The sequence below is a fragment of the Podarcis tiliguerta genome (assembly GCF_965153285.1).
Source record: "Podarcis tiliguerta genome assembly, chromosome: 17".
Classification (NCBI taxonomy): Eukaryota; Metazoa; Chordata; class Lepidosauria; order Squamata; family Lacertidae; genus Podarcis; species Podarcis tiliguerta.
In genome coordinates this window covers 3,486,917-3,506,946 of record NC_139550.1, presented here as the reverse complement: position 1 = coordinate 3,506,946, position 20,030 = coordinate 3,486,917, and the positions used below count along the sequence as shown (strand labels likewise).

At 46.0% G+C, this 20,030-nt stretch overlaps 1 protein-coding gene across 2 annotated transcripts; it reads left to right on the top strand.

The window, feature by feature from the left end:
• The first annotated feature begins 8,776 nt into the window (after positions 1-8,776).
• Positions 8,777-19,685, top strand: COPS7A (COP9 signalosome subunit 7A). Of its 2 annotated transcripts, none has more exons than XM_083420646.1 (8): positions 8,777-8,904; positions 10,389-10,599; positions 12,407-12,482; positions 13,735-13,823; positions 13,918-14,120; positions 16,472-16,577; positions 18,340-18,491; positions 19,065-19,685. In XM_083420646.1, the coding sequence occupies exons 2-8, from the start codon at positions 10,438-10,440 to the stop codon at positions 19,102-19,104; spliced, it is 828 nt and encodes a 275-aa protein (XP_083276772.1). In that variant the 5' UTR covers positions 8,777-8,904; positions 10,389-10,437; the 3' UTR covers positions 19,105-19,685. The 2 variants fall into 2 exon arrangements, with proteins under 2 accessions (XP_083276772.1, XP_083276773.1); XM_083420647.1 differs by having other exon boundaries at positions 8,861-9,117.
• Positions 19,686-20,030: the final 345 nt, after the last annotated feature.

The following is a 20,030-nucleotide window of genomic DNA, read 5'->3' as shown; positions in this document are numbered from 1 at the left end:
GGTTATAATGGGGCTGCTGCCTCTGCTCTGAGCCAGGAGCAGACAGGCAGCTGTGATCCACAACGGGAAGCATTATGTTCTTGTGCAGCAGGGGCTGGTGATGTGGGAGGCAGGGAGCCCAACAATGGGTAAAGTCAATGACAGGCAGAGCCCACTAATTTTAGTTTTGTTTTCCTCCTCCTCCCACCTGAGTTTGACAACAGTGAAACAAACAAAGAGAAAAAAGAAGCCAGGGCCATGCTCCAAACAGTTTATAAGTAAGAAGGAAGGCAGGTGTGGATTGGCTGAGGGCACACTAAAGATGGTGAGCCCTAACCCCAATGGAATAGCCTCCACTGTCTACACCAGGGGTCTGCAGCCCGCGGCTCCGGAGCCGCATGTGGCTCTTTTACACCTTTGCCGCGGCTCCGGGGTGGATACTAGCGAGGGGAGGAGGCGCATTGTGCGCCCCGACACTCCCCACTGTGGCGGGTGCTGTACTGGCTGTGATGTTGCATGGGGGCGGTGCGTGCGTTAGTCACGCACCGTCGCGACGTCACCTTCCCACCCGCTACATTGTAAGGGGCATGTACGCTGGTCACTGCATTGAAAAGGGGCATGTACACTGGTCACTGTTTTGAAGGGGAGTGAAGAACACACACACACACACACACACACACACACACACAAAGGTAACTTGTTAATTTAACGTTTATTTCTATGAGGAGGAGTAATTCTGAGGGGTCAAACAAAGAAATAATAAAAAAGTTACCAGGGCACAGTTACCAGGTAACCCACCACACCTGCCCTACCCCTGTCCCCCCGAAACAGTACTTCTGCCTTGACGGGATTCTATCTCAATTTGTTAGCCACCATCCATCCCGCAACTGCCTCCAGACACCCACATAGGACATTCTCTGCCTTCACTGGTTCCAATTGAAATGAGAGGTGGAGCTGGGTATCATCACATGTACACACACACTCTCTGGTACAAATGGATGTCAGACTCCCTAAAGCAGATTTTGCCAACTTAGTGCCCCCAAATGCTTTTGACTCCAACTCCCCTCGGCTGCAGCCCATCAATGAGGGTGTTCCACATTTTGGGAACTGCAGTTCTTATACCCTATAATGTGAGTATGCCTTATAGTGGCTCCCTTCTGGTCTGATAAAACATACTCACCTAGTTTTGGGGAATTCTTTGAAATCAATGTGTTCCTGTCTAACTTTTGAATTACATTTCTTTTCTGTGGGAACTGATAGATGGGCAGACAATGAAAATGGGTCATGAAGACTCTCATTATGGCCAAAATGTTCTCCAACACTGGAAGAAGAAATCCTCTCCAACAATCACCGAAGAATAGAAGACTTCAATGTGCTTCCCATGTTTCAATGTGCAGCTTATTATGGAGAACAGCTACCAAACACTTATTGGGAAATGTGGATGGCATAAAACGATCTGGGGTCACCAGCATGGTGCTTGTAAGTGCCTGTGTCCCTGCCAGTTCCTCCTGTGAAAGGTCTTAGTAAACATCACCATAAAAATCCACAGGGCATGAGGAACTGCTTTCTCTCCCTGCTCCTGTTTGAACTGTCTCATCCTCTCCTACATTGAATATGTACATCCCCTTTAAAATGTCCACATTTCTTTGGATGCTGGGGAGATGCTTGAATTACTAGGGAACTATTTTGACAGAGAACTTGTGGAGGGAAAAGAATCAGGCCTTCTCTTCCTGTGGCAACATCCTCTAACAACGTAATTCGCAAAGATGTTCATCGAAAGCTTTAAATGCAAACCTTGCATTTTGCAGACCAGACTGCTGCATTGTTCTAGGACCAATCAGACTGCTGCATTCTGAATCCTATTGTTCTAGAACCAATCAGACTGCTGCATTTTGGATCCTATTTAACTCAGTACATAACAATCACATGACACAGAGCACACACACAATTTGAATGGAAATGCCCACCAACTTTGTGGGAGCCCAGCCCCATCAAATATTTTATTGGGGAACCTGAAGCCCCCACAGCCCCTGGGAGTTGGCTCCTATGTCCCTTATTTGACCCCTGGAGTTTTATTAACCTGCTGCACAGTCACATCAACCCCAGAAGGGGTCATTATCAACCATTCTGGGAAACCCCAGATAAGAAGAGAATTGAGGTCCCTTCCGGCTCTATGGTGCTACGAAATAATCTGTCCATTGACTTCCCTCTCCTTCTCCAAAGCCAGCAGATTTTAGTGCAGGGGTCAGCAAACTTTTTCAGCGGTGGGCCGGTCCACTGACCCTCAGACCTTGTGGGGAGCCGGACTATATTTTGAAAAATAATAACGAACGAATTCCTATGCCCCACAAATAACCCAGAGATGCTTTTTAAATAAAAGCACACATTCTACTCATGCAAAAACACCAAGCAGGCCCCACAAATAACCCAGAGATGCGTTTTTAAATAAAAGGACACATTCTATTCATGTAAAAACACACCGATGCCCGGAACTGTCCATGGGCTGGATATCAAAAGCAATTGGGCCAGATCCGGCCCCCGGGCCTTAGTTTGCCTACCCATGGTTTAGTGACATCTTAGAAACTAACAAATACATTGTGGCATGAACCAATTCATTGGTGAGGCCAGAACCACTTTTACTGAATTTAGGCTATTTTGTTCTGGCTGAAACATCTTCTGTTGTTTTAGTTGTTTTTGTAATTCAAATTTAGTTGTTTTTGTAATTTAAATTGTTTTATCTGTTTTCATAATGGTGTGTTATATTGTCATAACTTATCACCTGGCAACTTATGGCGAACAGCTGGCTAAAAATAACTTACAAATAAATGGGAGAGACAATTACTTTCTTTAGTGAGCAAGCAACATATACTCAGTACATTGAGTTCAGAACTCAGTGTCAAATTTGCTCACGAATTCCAACATAGCTGCCTCATGCTAGAGTTTCCTTTCGAATTTTCGGCATGTAGGGATGGTTCTGAAACAGAACGTCCTAGGAAATTTCAATGTTCCCAAGCGCTACCATTTTAATGTCTTCCTTGCTAATGCCGCATACTGTGCTAAAATGAGAGAACATTTCTCTCATGCTCCTTACATAACTTGGTGGGTCTTTCGGCGGATTCTCCAGGAAACTAGTAATTTTGTGAAGGAAACTTGGGAAGGAAAGTCATGTCGCACAGCCACACATAAAACACCTTTAGAACGCCGGACCTTTCCAAAAGGCTACACTTGGCTACTTTTTAATTAAATGCCTAGAGAAAGACTTCACACATGACTCGGCAAGGTGAATAGCTGTTTGATAGTGGGCTTCAGCAGGAAGACTGGGCACCGAACTTTACTGTCGCCATGTGTTTGAATTCCATCCTTCTTAAAGAATTTTTAATGCTAGAATATACATAAACTAGGGTATTGTGAAATCACGCTTGTGTGGTGAATAATGTGTTGGGTTTTGTGTGATTCTACCATGTTTGCATTCCTGCCTAGCCATCATATTCAACAGATGACCTTGAGAAAATCAACATCCTGTGGCCTGTGCTACCTCACAGTGTGTGTGTGTTCACATTATTGCCCCAGAGAGTAGTGCAGTTGTTTCTCTGCTCTCTGTTATGCCCCCCTACAACATCAGCATAAGGGACGTGGGTGGCGCTGTGGGTTAAACCACAGAGCCTAGGGTTTGCCGATCAGAATGTCGGTGGTTCGAATCCCCGCGACGGGATGAGCTCCTATTGCTTGGCCCCTGCTCCTGCCAACCTAGCAGTTCGAAAGCACGTCAAAGTGCAAGTAGATAAATAGGTACCACTCCAGCGGGAAGGTAAACGACGTTTCCATACGCTGCTCTGGTTCGCCAGAAGCGGCTTAGTCATGCTGGCCACATGACCCGGAAGCTGTACGCCTGCTCCCTCGGCCAATAAAGCGAGATGAGCGCCGCAACCCCAGAATCGGTCACGACTGGACCTAATGGTCAGGGGTCCCTTTACCTTTACAACATCAGCATGGCTTCATTAGTGTCAGATTCATTTCTGTTTGCATTGACGGGGCAGGATATCTTTACCTGATGCCAGGGGTGAGGAAACCTTTTATGGCCTAATCTCCTAGTGAACCAAATTTGACAGGTGGGTGGTGCAATCCTAACCATGTCTGCATGCACACTGTGCATTTAAAGTACCGGTATTTACACTCCCCATAAATCCTGGGAAGTGTACTTTAAGGATGCTGGGAATTGTAGCTCTGCAATGGGTAAGCCACAGTTCCAATTTTTTTTGGGGGGGGGGTACACCTATTAAATACATGGTGTGACTACACACACCAGAAGTAAGCACTATTGAATCTAGTGGTGTTTACTCCCGGGTAATTGCAGTTTGGACTGCAGCCTTAGGCTGGACGTGTTGATAATAGATCAATAGTTCAGTTTAGTTTATTACATTTTCATACTGCTACATACACCCAAAAGGAGTCCTGAAGCAATTTACAGGACAATAAAATACAAAAATACAATACACAGTGGCAAGTTCATTAGCACAAAAAAGATATGGAAATACTAAAAGTTTTCCCTAAAAAGAGTTCCACTCCTAACTCCAGAATGAACACAAAAACAGCCACCAAAAGCCAAATCGTTAATGTTCTTCAATTGGCCAGGAGACTAAAAGTGTATTCATCCGTTGCTGAAAATATGACAAAGTAGGGGCTGGGAAAATTTCTCTGGAAATAGCACTCTACAATTGGTGGTTCTGTTGCTTGTTGCGACAGACAGATGGACAGACAGACAGACAATATCGGATGGTGTCTTGCTGTTCCTCATACTGGAAAGAGCCTCTTTCTAGCCAACAGCACTGGAAAATCAGAGCCTCTCATGGTCTTTTGAAGGGTACCTCAGCTGAACACAGTTTTTGTGTGAAACTATCACACCCCCTTTTCAATGACAATTGCACAGTGGCCCATCTTCATATACAGAGAGAGGGGACAGTCTCTTTTTACTATAAAACACACACCATACTTTTGTCGGATTTTGTCCAGTTTTAAACACAGACATACAGTTGAGTTGGTCTCCGTCTGTCTGGGAAGACAATGGCAGAGTGTGCCTTTGGGTGTGAAGTCCAACTATTGGATGGTTGCAGCGCCTGCTGTGGCTGTAGAGACCGATATGGGAGAGACATGTTTTGTTGCAGCTGGGGCAGATGAAGGGGTCCGGTTCTGCTGCTGCAGTTGCACCATGGCGTTTCTTCTCTCCCAGTCATCATTCCTCCTGCTATAGATGCACAACCTGACTGTTTCTCTCCATGCAGACATTCAGAGAGAAAGGGGAAAGGTAAAGGGGAGGGTATGCGTGAGGTAAAGTGAATAAATGAATAAGGATCAAAGAATAAAACGAATAAGGTGCAAATAATAAAATTGTTGTTGTTGTTCTATACTTAAGCAGGAAGAACCAGCTGCACCAATATAAGATGGGGGACACCTGGCTTGCCAGTAGTACATGTGAAAAGGATCTAGGGTCTAGTAGACCACGTTAACATGAATCAGCAGTGTGATACAGCAGAAGAAGAAAAAGAAAGCTAATGCTATTCTAGACTATTCTAGACTGCATCAACAGAAGTCTAGTGTCTCCATCAAGGGAAGTAATAGCCTTGGTCAGACCACACCTGGAAAATACTGTGTCTAGTTCTGGATGCCACCATTTACAGTAGTATCCTTCTTAAAAAGCAGAGACATCACCTTGCCAACAAAGGTCCGTATAGTTAAAGCCATGGTTTTCCCAGTAGTAATGTATGGAAGTGAGAGCTGGACCATCAAGAAGGCTGATCGCCGAAGAATGGATGCTTTTGAATTCTGGTGCTGGAGGAGACTCTGGAGAGTCCCATGGACTGCAAGAAGATCAAACCTATCCATTCTGAAGGAAATCAGCCCTGAGTGCTCACTGGAAGAACAGATCCTGAAGCTGAGACTCCAATACTTTGGCCACCTCATGAGAAGAGAAGACTCCCTGGAAAAGACCCTGATGTTGGGAAAGATGGAGGGCACAAGGAGAAGGAGACGACGGAGGACGAGATGGTGGGACAGTGTTCTTGAAGCTACCAGCATGAGTTTGACCAAACTGTGGGAGGCAGTGGAAGACAGGAGGGCCTGGCATGCTCTGGTCCAGGGGGTCACGAAGAGTCGGACACGACTAAATGACTAAACAACAACAGTTCTGGATGCCACCATTTAAGAAGGATACAGTGGTACCTCTAGTTGCCGACACAATCCATTCTGGGGTGCCGTTTGCACCCTGAAAAGTCTGCAACTAGAGCAGCGCTTCTATACACTTCTGGGTCTGCAACCCAAAAATCCGCAACAGGAAACGAACAAACTAGAAGTATGAGTGTATTGACAAACTGAAATGTGTGCAGAGGAAGGTGACCATGAATTTAATGAGGGACTGTTGAAGGATAAGAGGAGACTGAGAGGAGATATGATAGCAATATTCAGATGTATAACGGACTGTCACATGGAAGATGGAGGAAGCTTGTTTTCTCCTGCTCAGGAAGGTAGGGCTGGAAGCAATGGCCTCAAGTTATAAGAAGTTTTCTGGCTATGGCAGATGAAGTTGATGGACTACATGGAACTGGCAGAAATGACTGGCAGAATCCGAGACCAGGGAGAGGAGTCGGTGGAAGAAGACTGGAAAAAGTTTATTTACAGAAATACTGCAAAATTAATGAATGTTAAAAGATTGTTGGAATGAAACTATATGGCTTTAGTAGAAATGTTATAAGGATTTAAGTATAAATAGATTAATGGAATTTCAAAGGTAAAATAAGGTTAGAATGTGTTAGGATAATTATGGGACAGATAACAGAGGAAGATGGAAAGGAATTGCTGAAACATTTGACAGAAGTGGAATACAAAAAGGGAGGTGTGAGGAGGTCGGTGAAATAAGTGAATGAAAGATAAGATTGAAATTGTTTGAGTGTTTTAAATTTTTTTTGTTTGGTTTTGTTAGTTAAATGTGTTATGTAGTGTCTTTATATGGTATTGTATTTTTTTCCCCTGATTTTATTTGGTTTTGTAGTGTTTAAATTGTTCAAAAAGCAATAAACATTATTTTTTTATATAAAAAAAGAAGTTTTCTGGCTAAATATTCAGGAAGAACTTTCTGACGGTATGAGCTGTTCGACAGTGAAACCGTCTCCCACTGGTGGTGGACTCTCCTTCCTTGGAGGTGTTTAAGTAGGGTGGCAATCCATCGTATATAATCTAGTTGAGATTCCTGCACTACAGGGGGTTGGGCTAGATGACCCCTTGGTGTCCCTTCCAACTCTACAGTTCTATGAAGCCTTAAGACAGACACACAGCTCATGCAAACTGCCTTGTGGGGTGCGAACAAAGTCTAGTTTGGGGTTGCTAAAGGGCCAGAATTCACCGCCTTATCTAATGTAGCAGCGTTTCCCACACCTGGGTCGTCTGCTTCTTCTTTTTTTATATATATAAATAATTTTTATTGAATGATTTTGCTACAAAAAACAATACAGCCATACTACCACTAAATATAATAAATAAAAATTACATACATCAATATTTAGTTTGTTATTTGTTATTTACCATCTTATTTCCTCCCAAACATTGCATACAAAAACACACATATGTGCAGACACCCGCACACAAAATGATAATAATGGAATATTCCCCCCCCCTTTATCTTCCAAAATATTTTCTTCAACTTTTACTTCCTTCCTGTCAAGTCCCTTTGTATATATTTTATCTTACATTTGAATGTACACAAAACAATAAACCTTTCTATATAATTTTTCCAATACATTCTGAAAACATAATAAATCCTTCAATGTTGTCCACCTCCTTTTACTTCCTTTATCACTCGAATGCTAGCACGGAGTCAAAACTATTATTATATTATTGTATTTTTGAACATATCTTCTATAACCATCCCATTTTTCCGCAAATTTTTGGGTCGCCCGCTGTTTCTTGGGACTACAATTCCCATCATCCCTGAGCACTGATTTTTGCTAGCTAGGGATGATGGTATTTTTAGTCCCAAAACAGCTGGAGACCCAAGTTTGGGAAACTCTGATAGTGGGATAGAGATTAGGTTTTGTGAGGGGAACGGGGAGTACTTTGCACATGCTCAAAGGTACTCTGCCTCGTTTATTTACGTATTTTTAATAAACATCTTCCTGTCGCTGAAAGGAAATCCTGCACTCTTGACGAGGGCGAAGCCGACCTGTACATAGAGCCAGCCTTAAAACTGCCAAAACGTGGAGCAAAAGGGCAGGCATGTTTTCTCACTGCGCGTTTTGATCTGTATTTTATTTTTATTTTTTAGGCGGGAGGCTTATTTGGCCGGGATTTTGGTGCGTGGCTGGCGATGGGCCACCGAGTTATATTATTCTCCTATATGCCCACAATGTAAAGTGCTTAGAAAGTTGAGGTAATCTTTTATTTTTATTTTTATTTATTTTATTTTTATTTTTACAAGCGCGGGCTTGTGAATGACTTTCACGGTTTTAACCGTTTTAGCTTTTCGCAAACGGCTTTTGAGGTGGTTTTGTGTGTGTGTGTGTGTGCGTTTTGAACCACCAAGCGAAGTATTACATTTTATGAAGAAAATACACTAATATGATCTTGGCCGGACAGGACTTTCCCTCAGGCAAACGGCCCTTATTCAAGCGTGAGGGGAAATCTACGGGCGATTTCCCGCCCAAATGAAAGCAAACATAGACGCACGGCCGAAGCCCCTGTATAGAGGCGACCTCGCCGCTCCGAAAGCGACTCCGCCGTGGAGGGAAAAGAGAGGCGTGGCCAAGCGAAGAGCCGGCCAATGAGGCGGCGGCGCGAGGAGGCGTGGCCTGGAGGGCAGCTGTGACGTCGCCAACCCGGAAGTGGTCTGTCTCTTGGCAGAGAGGGTCTCCCCAGCAGCGGGGAAGGGAAAGTCCTCAGGTAGGGAGCGGCCTGGCAAGCGGTTGTCTCCTCTGCCTGGGGGGGGTGGAGGAGGAGACCTGAGAGAGGGAGGTGGGTCTGGGCCCCCCACTGCTAGGGCCGGCCCAGCCATGAAGCAAGAGGAGAGGGGATCTCAGGCAGCAGGATCCACAGGGGCAGCAGATCCGGATCTTGACCTTTATTGATTCAGGGCTGGCCCACACACGAGGCAAGGTGAGGCGAGCGCCTCAGGCGACAGGATCCACAGGGGGAGCAGACCCCAATGTCATTATTTTCCCCACCCGCACCTTGTTCTTAATGTAGTCTTCCCTCACCCCTTTTTCCTTATTGGGGAAGTGGAACACCATTTTGGGGGTCCACCTCAGGCGCGAAAATGTATTGGACCGGCCCTGGACTGCTCACCTGAAAACATAGCTGTCAACGTTTCTCTTTTTTTTAAGGGAAAGTCCATCTCAGCCGCCCTGAGCCCGGCCTTGGCTGGGGAGGGCAGGGTATAAATAAAAATTATTATTAATATTATTATGAATAGGATTCCTCGTAAGAAAAGGGAAAAGTTGACAGCTGTGCCTGAAAAGCAGGTGGTGGGCCTCCCTTTCTACCACCTGTTCCATCCCTCAGGTTCTTTGCGCTGATCCTGCTGGTGCCCTCCTGCATCGCCCCCCCCCCCCATTCCCCACTCTCTCTCCTTCCCCCATCACCACCTACCTTTCCTTTCCCTGGACCAGGCCCTGCATGCCCAAACGGATCTGCCCGTGTGCTCTTTATTACCTTACACACAGCCCTGAGTTGGCAGGGTGCAAACTGCAGCATAGCCCTAACCATGTCTACTCAGAAGTAAGCCCAAGTGAATTCAGCGGGCCTTGCTCCCAACTAAGTGGGACATGGGTGGGATCGGGTTAGGAATGCAGCCTTCTTTGGCTACCTGGATTGTTAAGGAGTTAACCAAAAAAATTCTACCGTCCAGCTTCTGTTTATATGAGCTTGACTTATTATTTACTAGATTTTTTTAAAGGTGGGTTGTAAAACTGGTTCTTACATTAGAATTTACAGTTTGTGGAGAATATTCTCTGGATGATTTTCTAGCAGAGAATTATATTCTCTCACCTCACTTCACTAGTCTTGGTACAATTCTGTGTTCCTATTCTGTGTAAATGTACAGTGGTACCTTGGTTTACAACCATAATCCGTTCCAGAGGTCCGTTTGTAAACCAAAACAGGTTGTAGCCCATGGCACGCTTTTGCCAATGGGGCCTCCAAAAAATTTTTGTTTATAACCCCCCACCCCAAAATGGATTGTAATCCAAAAAATGTTTGCAAACCGAGACACGCACTTCTGGGTTTGACGTGTTTGTAATCCAAAACATGTATGCAAACCAAGACATAAGCAAACCAAGGTACCACTGTACATGTTTAACGTGGATTTTTTGTTCCGGGGAAAGAATGGGAGGGAAAGCTTCAGCTGTCCAACTTGCTCCTTCCTTTAGCTTGTGGAGGCTGCGGTCTGGCCCTGAAGCAGGCTGACTTGGTGACATCATGGCAGCCGAGGTGAAGGTGACGGGGCAGAACCAGGAGCAGTTCCTGCTGCTGGCGAAATCTGCCCGTGGAGCTGCCCTGGCCAGCCTCATTCATCAAGTGCTCGAAGCCCCTGGCATCTACGTCTTTGGGGAACTGCTGGACATGCCCAACGTTCGCGAGGTGAGCTCTGAGATGTGAGAGACGAAGGCCTAGGGAACCTTAGAGTGCTCTAAGCAGGTAGATGAAGGACTCCACTCCCTTCCCCCCAAATTGAAGTAAACCTTCATACCTCTATTTAGGGTAGGCAAGGCAGTCTCTCTCAGTCCTGACATAGCACTATCTATCTATCTACCTATCTATTTTTATATATACCTCTACAAAAGTATATATTTCCCCTACAAAGCAGGATTTCGGTGTTTCACACCACCTGACAACTTTATTTCTGCGCTAGGTTTAAATGAGCAGCTTCAGCAAGTTTCTCACTGACTATCTGCTCCAAACTGGCGTGTAGTAATGAATGGGGATTAGGGGCCTTTCCCCATAATGATGGAAGAAAGCATGCTATGTATAGGTGCTTTTCATACAGCATTTGTGGAGCCCTGGGGTTCCTGAAAGCCATCTGGGATTCTGGAATGAGGTCATCAGTAATGGCACACAAGCTTCCCTGTAGGGCTGCTGATTTTCCCTCACGATGGGTGGCGTGTGTCTTCCCTGGCATGCTATTAGTTTGCAAGAATTATGGTGAGGACTAGCTAGTGCTCTACATGGTGCATCCTCGGCAGTGCTTAGAAGGTCCATAACTGATATTTAGGGGTCATTTGCCAGAGACGTCAATATGGAAGCCATTGCCAGTATATCATTTTCCTAAGCTGTCATACAGTGTTCTTTTAAATACTTTTCAATGACAGCAGCACAGAATCCTAATACATAGTAAGAAAAGCTTGCTGTGGTGGCAGGGAGGAAAAGTAGGTATTCTGCTCTTCACCCTCTCAACCTTCTTGAAAATCTGGCTAGATTATAAATTTATCCCATTTTCCTGTGTAGTAGGCTAGGCTGAGTGACAGTCATCCAGTAAGCTTTCTGGCTGAGCAGGGATTGCATTTTCTCAGCTACAAAAAGTTGCAATTTGAGCACCTCTAAAATACAGCCAGAAGGTTGGCAGTCCAAATCCCCGCGACGGGGTGAGCTCCCATTGCTTGGTCCTTGCTTCTGCCAACTTAGCAGTTCAAAAGCACGTCAAAGTGCAAGTAGATAAATAGGTACCGCTCCGGTGGGAAGGTAAACGGCATTTCCGTGCGCTGCTCTGGTTCGCCAGAAGCGGCTTAGTCATGCTGGCCACAAGACCCGGAGCTGTATGTCGGCTCCCTCGGCCAATAAAGTGAGATGAGCGTCGCAACCCCCAGAGTCGGTCATGACTGGACCTAATGATCAGGGGTCCCTTTACCTTTAAGATGAGGAAAGTTGTGAGGAGTGTGTGCAACTAACACACACTGATAGGTTCTCATTGAGGTGGTAGACCTTTGAATGGATTATTCTGGGCTGCAGTGGAGACGTGTCAATAAATGATAGAAAACTGGCATTTCTAAGAGAAGACCACGCTAGAACTCTTCTGCCTAGCATCTAGTTCTCTGCATACAGGGATTGTAAAATTATTATATGGAGGGACGCTACATCTTGTGAGCCCCCACCTTTGTCTAGAGTGGTACAGCCCATACAGAGGTTTACCGTATTCCTGAGAACTTGGCCTAAGTTCCAGCTGGGGTGGAAGTTCGTGAGACAGGCCCACAATATTCACTGCTCACAACCTTTGTGAGCAAGAAACCTGTGTAATAAAAGAGCAAGGACAAAATTCAGTTTCATTAGCAATTAAACTTCTGCTCCCTTTGAGACAGATTGGAAAGGATTTTGTAAGCAAATAGAACGTTTGTCATTTCTCATATGTTTCTACTGGTGTTTCTCCCCCCCCCCCTTCCCCCTTTCCCTTCAGCTAGCTGACAGTGAGTTCGCCGCTGTATTCCGCCTGCTCACAGTCTTTGCGTATGGGACATACTCAGATTACTTAGGTATGTTTTCTCTTGTTCTTGGGAAACAGGAACTGTCATTTGTGATTGTGAGGGAAGGTATAGAAAAGCAAGAGCAGAGCCAATGCAATTAAGGGATCTGGAGAAATAAAATAAAAACCTTTATCCTAAACCAGGGTGTACCGGCTCAGGACCAATCCTGCCTAGGATCAAGAATTGCAGAACGATGTGGGTGACATTTCAATAGATCAGAAAGGAGATGAGGATACAAAATGGGGCCATTGGATACTGAAGTATTGTGGATGTTGTCCAATAGCTTGTGATCTCGCAAATCTGCTCTGTCGTCTCTATTTTCGTATCCTCCCCTTCTTTGTTGCAACTCCTTTTTCTACTGCCTCTGGCCAAGTACGGTGGGCTTGTGCTGCAAATAAGCAGAATGGCTCTCAGTTCTTGGGCAGGCTCTGGAGTGGTAGCGATAACAGCAAATATTGTTTGAATGGGGTGGTTAGATGCGGGTGACACTGTGGTCTAAGCGCCTGAGCCTCTTGGGCTTGCCGGTCAGAAGGTCAGCGGTTTGAATCCCCGTGATGAAGTGAGCTCCCGTTGCTCTGTTCCAGCTCCTGCCATCCTAGCAGTTTGAAAGCACACCTAGCAGTTTGAAAGCAGTTTGAAAGCAAGTAGATAAATAGGTACCACTGTGGTGGGAAGGTAAATGATGTTTCTGTGTGCTCTGGCTTCCGTCACAGTTGTGCCAGAAGCAGTTTAGTTATGCTGGCCATATGACCCAGAAAGCTGCCCATGGACGAACGCCAGCTCCCTCGGTCTGAAAGTGAGATGAGTGCTGCACCCCATAGTCCAATTTGACTGGACTTCACCGTCCAGGGGTCCTTTACCTTTACTGGTAGCGATAACATCAAACAGTATTTGAATGGGGTGGGTAGATGTTCTGAAACGCAGAAGCTGCATTTATTTAGACTTGCTGGCCTGCTCTGGATTTGTTGCTTTCAGGGTCTATATCCCAAAAAGTGTGTGTGTGTGTAGGATTACTGGATGGTTGGGGGGGGGGGAATCACTGTGTATGTATGTGTTCTGCTCATGTAAATGTTTGTCCATTGCTGAAGGGGAGAACCCACCTTGGCAGTTTCAGAGCAGGGCTTCTGAGACTGACCCAAAAATAAAGTACTGGGCAGTAGACATTTGGAAAAAAGATGGAGCATGGAAAGAGACGGTGGAACCTAATCCAAAGCTGAACCTGCTGCGATAATAGCTATTCTTTCTTGTCTCCCGAGAGCAGCTGAAGCTGGGAATCTGCCTCCGTTAACAGAGGCTCAGAAGAACAAATTGCGCCATCTGTCTGTCGTCACGTTGGCTTCCAAGCTCAAGGTAATCTATGTGCCTCTTGTTCTATTGCCTGTCCTCCTCATGATTTGGGGGGATTGCGCCTCACGCCAGCTTGTGTCCCCACCGCCGCCCACAGTGCATTCCGTACGCAGTGCTGCTGGAGCAGCTGCAGCTGAAGAATGTGCGTCAGCTGGAGGACTTGGTGATTGAGGCCGTGTACGCAGACGTACTGCGGGGGAGCCTGGACCAGCGCAACCAGCGATTAGAGGTCGATTACAGCATTGGGAGGGACATCCGCAGGGAGGAACTCAGCGCCATCACTCGCACCCTTCAGGAATGGTAAGGAAGAGTCTGTGAACGTGTACGGGCCAAATGCAGACCAGTGGGGCACCCTGTAGCTGAGTTCTTCTGACAGGAGGAGCTAGACGTAATCCTGATTGCAGGGCGGAATCTAACAATAGCAACTCTTTCTTCCTCCTTGGGTGCTCCACAGTGTCCCACCATGTGTTTCTTTTTACTAACTGTTTTGTGTTATGATGTGAGAATGGCTAAGTGGCTTCATACACCAAACTTTGTAATTCCTGAAAATCTCCCTTTGTTAAAAAGGTAAAGGTACCCCTGCCCGTACGGGCCAGTCTTGACAGACTCTAGGGTTGTGCGCCCATCTCACTCGAGGCCGGGGGCCAGCACTGTCCGGAGACACTTCCGGGTCACGTGGCCAGCGTGACATCGCTGCTCTGGCGAGCAGCACACAGAGAGCCGCACACAGAAACGCCGTTTACCTTCCCGCTAGTAAGCAGTCCCTATTTATCTACTTGCACCCGGGAGTGCTTTCGAACTGCTAGGTTGGCAGGCGCTGGGACTGAACAACAGGAGCGCACCCCGCTGCGGGGATTCGAACCGCCGACCTTTTGGTCGGCAAGCCTTAGGCGCTGAGGCTTTTACTCACAGCGCCACCCGCGTCCCCCTTCTCCCTTTGTTAGTTCTCCGCAAAAAGCTACAAGAATGCATTTAAAGCAGTATGTTCTCTTTACTTTAAGGATCAGAAACATGTATGACCCAAAAACAAAAGCTGGGACGATTCCCAGGCTGCAAAACAAAAAACAAAAGCTTGTTGGCACTGCTTGTTAGCAGGTGGAAGAAGGTCCAGCCCTCAGATACCAGGGACCCAGGCTTACATTTTGCTGATGCTGTATTCCAGCAGCTTAGATTGGGGCAGGCATGGGGCTCCCCTTAACTACAACCCATGTACTTAATGCCATGCTGAAGAATCAGAAAAACACCCCAGATAGCCAGTTATCAAAACTGTGTTATGGTATGGGTCATCAGGTGCCGTATTTTTTGCTCTATAAGACCCACTTTTTCCCTCCTATAAAGTAAGGGGAAATGTGTGTGCGTCTTATGGAGCGAATGCTGGCTGTGCAGCTATCCCAGAAGCCAGAACAGCAAGAGGGATTGCTGCTTTCACTGCGCAGCGATCCCTCTTGCTGTTCTGGCTTCTGAGATGCAGAATATTTTTTTCCTTGTTTTCCTCCTCCAAAAACTAGGTGCGTCTTGCGGTCTGGTACGTCTTATAGAGCGAAAAATACGATACCTTGCACCCTACTTTGGCTACACAGATCCTCAGTTCCTCCACAAGCTGATATTAAAACTTTTGAGATTGGGCTTTAACCAAAACACCTATTGATAATTATTTTTAAATCTTTTTTCCCCCAGCTGGTACCGAAAATATGAGTGTAATAGAACCTCTTCCTTGGCTGCTATTGTTTTCATCAGCCTCTGATGAGCTTTCGTGGCATTTTGCTTTCCATAATGCACTATACAAGCTGTCACAATCAATGATAGCTAAGAACCACTGGGTCACATTTGCACCGTGAATTTGTATTTGTGGCGCTTCTGAGTTGGAAGGCCTTCCACCTTACATACTATGTTCTTTACTTGAGCAAATTTCTATGTGCTGTTGTAGCCCTCTTATAGTTCAATTTCATTTCAGGAAAGCCAAGTTTCAGGTGTTTATGTGACCCATAGGGCTTCCTTCTGTACCTTGGCAGCCTCTAGAACCTGAGCAAAAACTATTTCAGACTTGGCAGTGAGCCGCTGCAGGGATGTTTCGATATCGTACAAGCCCATTGGCATATTTGAATTCTATGTTTATTGCTTAAGTTTCTGTTTTAGTTGTGGGATTTGTATCTTGCGACCCTTTTGTTCTCTGGAAGGTTGCACAGTAAAAGCTTACACTATAGCAGTAAGGGCTAACAACTTTGTATGTGTGCTTGTGGTTTATTTTAAATTAAAACTGAGGTGCTTCAGAAGCTGAATTTCGGTGGTTGCACCCTGAGCTTTTTCAGCGGGATTGTGGCATAAAAAACCCTGGCCCTAGCCGTGGCAAAACCTAATCGTGGCATTTTTTAAATTTTTTTTTACAATGTTTATATTTTGGCCATAAAAAATGTTACTTGACAAAACCTTTAAAAAGCATATGGTGGCATTTTTATGTATGTATTGCAGCCCTGTATGATAAATCCCATGTTCTTCCGTCATCTTTCTCACTTCTTTGCTTCCTATAATTCTACAGAATTGTATTTTGATGCCTGTGTTCCTCCTTCTTCTCTAAGCCTTTGTGCTTCTCTTATCAGGCTGCTTCGTAGGCCTCTGTCCTGCCTCGTTCACCTTTTGCCTGCCTCTTACAGGTGCCAGGGCTGTGAGGTCGTCCTTTCGAGCATCGAAGAACAAGTGAGCCGGGCTAATCAGCACAAAGAGCAGCAGCTGGGTCTCAAGCAGCAGATTGAGAGCGAGGTGAGTGAGCAGGACTGAGGTATCTAACATGGTGGTGAAGCATAGGGTTTTATGCTGCATTTATAGTCCTGGAACACTGAGCAGCTACGGTACACTCTCCCCCAAATGAATTAAACTCAGAGATGCAATTCGTTCTTCTTCTTTGGCAATCACTCGTAGCCGAGTAAGATTGTCTTCCATAAACATGGTATCAAAAGTGAATCCATAAGTGACTGTGGAGGCCAATTCTGGATCCACACATCCTTCCACAGTGGGGACATAGGTTTCCGGGCAGGAGTTGATCATGGTGAGGGTTTTGCCAAGCGTGCCTTCCTCTTAGCATGTTTCTCCCTTTCGTCCTGGGTTTGAGCGTCTTCAAAACCCATAACACCTTTGGTAAAGGCTGTTCTCCAACTGGAGTGCTCGCAGGCCAGTGTTTCCCAGTTGTCGGTGTTTGTGCTACATTTTTTTAGACTTGCCTTGAGGGATTCTTTGAGCCTCTTTTGTTGACCACCAGCAATACACTTTCCATTTTTAAGTTGGGAATAGAGTAGTTGCTTTGGAAGACGATAATCGGGCACCCCACAACATGACTACAGTGGTACCTCAGGTTACATAAGCTTCAGGTTACATATACTTCAGGTTACAGACTCCGCTAACCCAGAAACAGTACCTCGGGTTAAGAACTTTGCTTCAGGATGAGAACAGAAATCACTCAGCGGCAGCAGTGGGAGGCCCCATTCGCTAAAGTGGTGCTTCAGGTTAAGAACAGTTTCAGGTTAAGAACGGACCTCCAGAATGAATTAAGTACGTAACCAGAGGTACCACTGTAGTCCCATGAAGTTGATGTTGAAGAATCAGAGGCCTCAGAGAGGTTAGGCTGGCCTCAACTAGAGCCAGGGCTTTCTCGGCTGCGGCTCCAATCTGGTGGAACGCTCTGTCACAAGAGACTAGGGCCCTGCGGGACCTGACATCTTTCCGCAGAGCCTGCAAGACAGAGTTGTTCCACCAGGCCTTTGGTCAGGGCCCAGCCTGACTCCCTCCTCTGGCAACCTGCACAGAATTTTGCTTAACGGTTGCCGTTAATTTGATTTTAATTAATTTTTATAATGGAATGTTTTTAGAATGTTTGATTGTTTGATTATTTAATTGTTGTTAGCTGCCCTGAGCCCGGCTTCGGCTGGGGAGGGCGGGATATAAATAAAATTTATTATTATTATTATTATTATTATCATTTCGACCCTGGTGATCTTTGCTTCTTCCAGTACACTGGCACTAGTTAACCTGCCATAAAGTGTATGTAGAGCAGGGATGTGGGACTTTCTTGGCTTGGCAGGCCATATCCTTATCATTCCTACTCCTGTGGGCCAACTTTGACAACCTAATCATCAGTATCTGACATCATTATGACATCAGATGACGCACAAATATGCAGCCTCAGTTTAAATGGAAAGTCCCTGCAGCAAACTGTGCAAGACACCAGAGAACTCTGTAGCAACATTTGCAGAGACAGATCCCTCCTAAATCAGAAATTGTACACCTTGGATGGGCTGTTGAGAGAAGATAACATCCCTCAGTTAAGTCTGGTGGGGCACTGCCTAGCTACCTTCTCCTTGAGCTGCCAGGAGAGAACTTTCCTGTATTCTTGGTGCATACATAGGGGTTATTTTGCCTCCAGGATAATGAACTTTGTTGTTGTTTGTTTGCTTTCAATTGGGCACTTTAATTTTGTTCTCCTTGTTTCTCTTCCCTCCCCACTCCCCCTGCCCTCTTGCCCCAGCAGGTAGCAAATCTGAAGAAGACAATTAAAGTGACGACAGCAGCCGCCGCCGCAGCGACATCCCAGGATCCTGAGCAGCATCTCTCTGAACTCCGGGAACCGGCTCCGGGTACCAACCAGCGCCAGGCCAGCAAAAAGGCTTCCAAAGGCAAAGGGTGAGGTGGAATCCTGTTCAAGGCTGGCCATCTTCTCTCTACACATGGGCTAGGAAAGCAGAGAGACACCCACACCCTTGTGTTTTGCCTACAGTTCAACTCCCTCACCTTGGCGCTCGGTGATTATTAACCATGTAAAAGGTAAAGGGACCCCTGACCATTAGGTCCAGTTGTGACCGACTCTGGGGTTGCGGCGCTCATCTCGCTTTATTGGCCGAGGGAGCCGGCGTACAGCTTCCGGGTCATGTGGCCAGCATGACTAAGCCGCTTCTGGCGAACCAGAGCAGCGCACGGAAACGCCGTTTACCTTCCCGCCTGAGCGGTACCTATTTATCTACTTGCACTTTTACGTGCTTTCAAACTCCTAGGTGGGCAGGAGCTGGGACCGAGCAACGGGAGCTCACCCTGTGGCGGGGATTCGAACTGCCGACCTTCTGATCAGCAAGTCCTAGGCTCTGTGGTTTAACCCACAGTGCCACCCACATCCCATTAACCACGTAGTGTCTATAAAATCCCTAATTTAGGCGAAAATTCCTGATGGCGCTCATTCTAACACCTTTTCCTTCTCTGCAGGCTCAGAGGCAGTGCAAAGATCTGGTCCAAGTCGAACTAGCAGGACCTTTGGCTGGGGAGGACGGCAGATGTCCCACGTGTGATGCTTTCTTCTCCAACCTGGATGTCTTTCTGTGCAATCCCTTCCCCCTTTCCCAGTCTCTCTTTCTCTCTCCCCCCCCCCCCCCTTGCATGTAGTTTGTTCTTTCTGTTTGTTCTTTCTGATACTTTCATCCCTTCTCGCCTTCTGCCGCTCTCTCCTAATCCTTCCCACTTATTTTCTGCCTGCGACGACTTCTTCTTTCGCTTTCCCTCTTCTCTGTCTCTCCCCGTCCCCATCCTCGTGTGGGGTGCATTTTAAAGAGCCATAAAGTGACCTCTGTTTCAGTTATCTTTGCACCCAACAGAATATGGTGGAAGCCTGGGTGGAAGTGAATCTGGCAGCTGTTAGCCACTTTAGTTCTGCGAGCAGATCCTGGGACATTTGCTCTGGGACGCAGCTTGACATCTCAATCATTTGCTTTCCTGGGATCAGGGGTGGGGAGGGGGCGTGTGTGAGTGTGTCGGATGGATTGTTTTGGGGAAAAAATAGTATAAATATATAAAGTGATTTAAAGAAATAAATCTATGGACATATCTACAGGAGCTGTCTTCACTTTGGTTTCATTTCATTACTGCACTGGAGACCCTTCTCTTTTGGGGGAAACAGGATGGGAGGTGATGTGTGTGGAGCTAAGAATTCCCTTTGGCATGGGATAGAATTATTTCGTGTCCTGCTTGAAATGAGAGATTGGGGCCACAGGAGAGAGAAGCCTTGCCCCCTGCACTTTATTGCATTGGTGACCAACTAGTGGGATTATTATTATTATTTATTGGACTTATATACCGCCCTATACCCAGGGGTCTCAGGGCAGTTCACAGAATAAAATCAAGATATAAAACCACAAAATACGTAATAAAAATGAAAACAACAACCCAGTAGCCCTA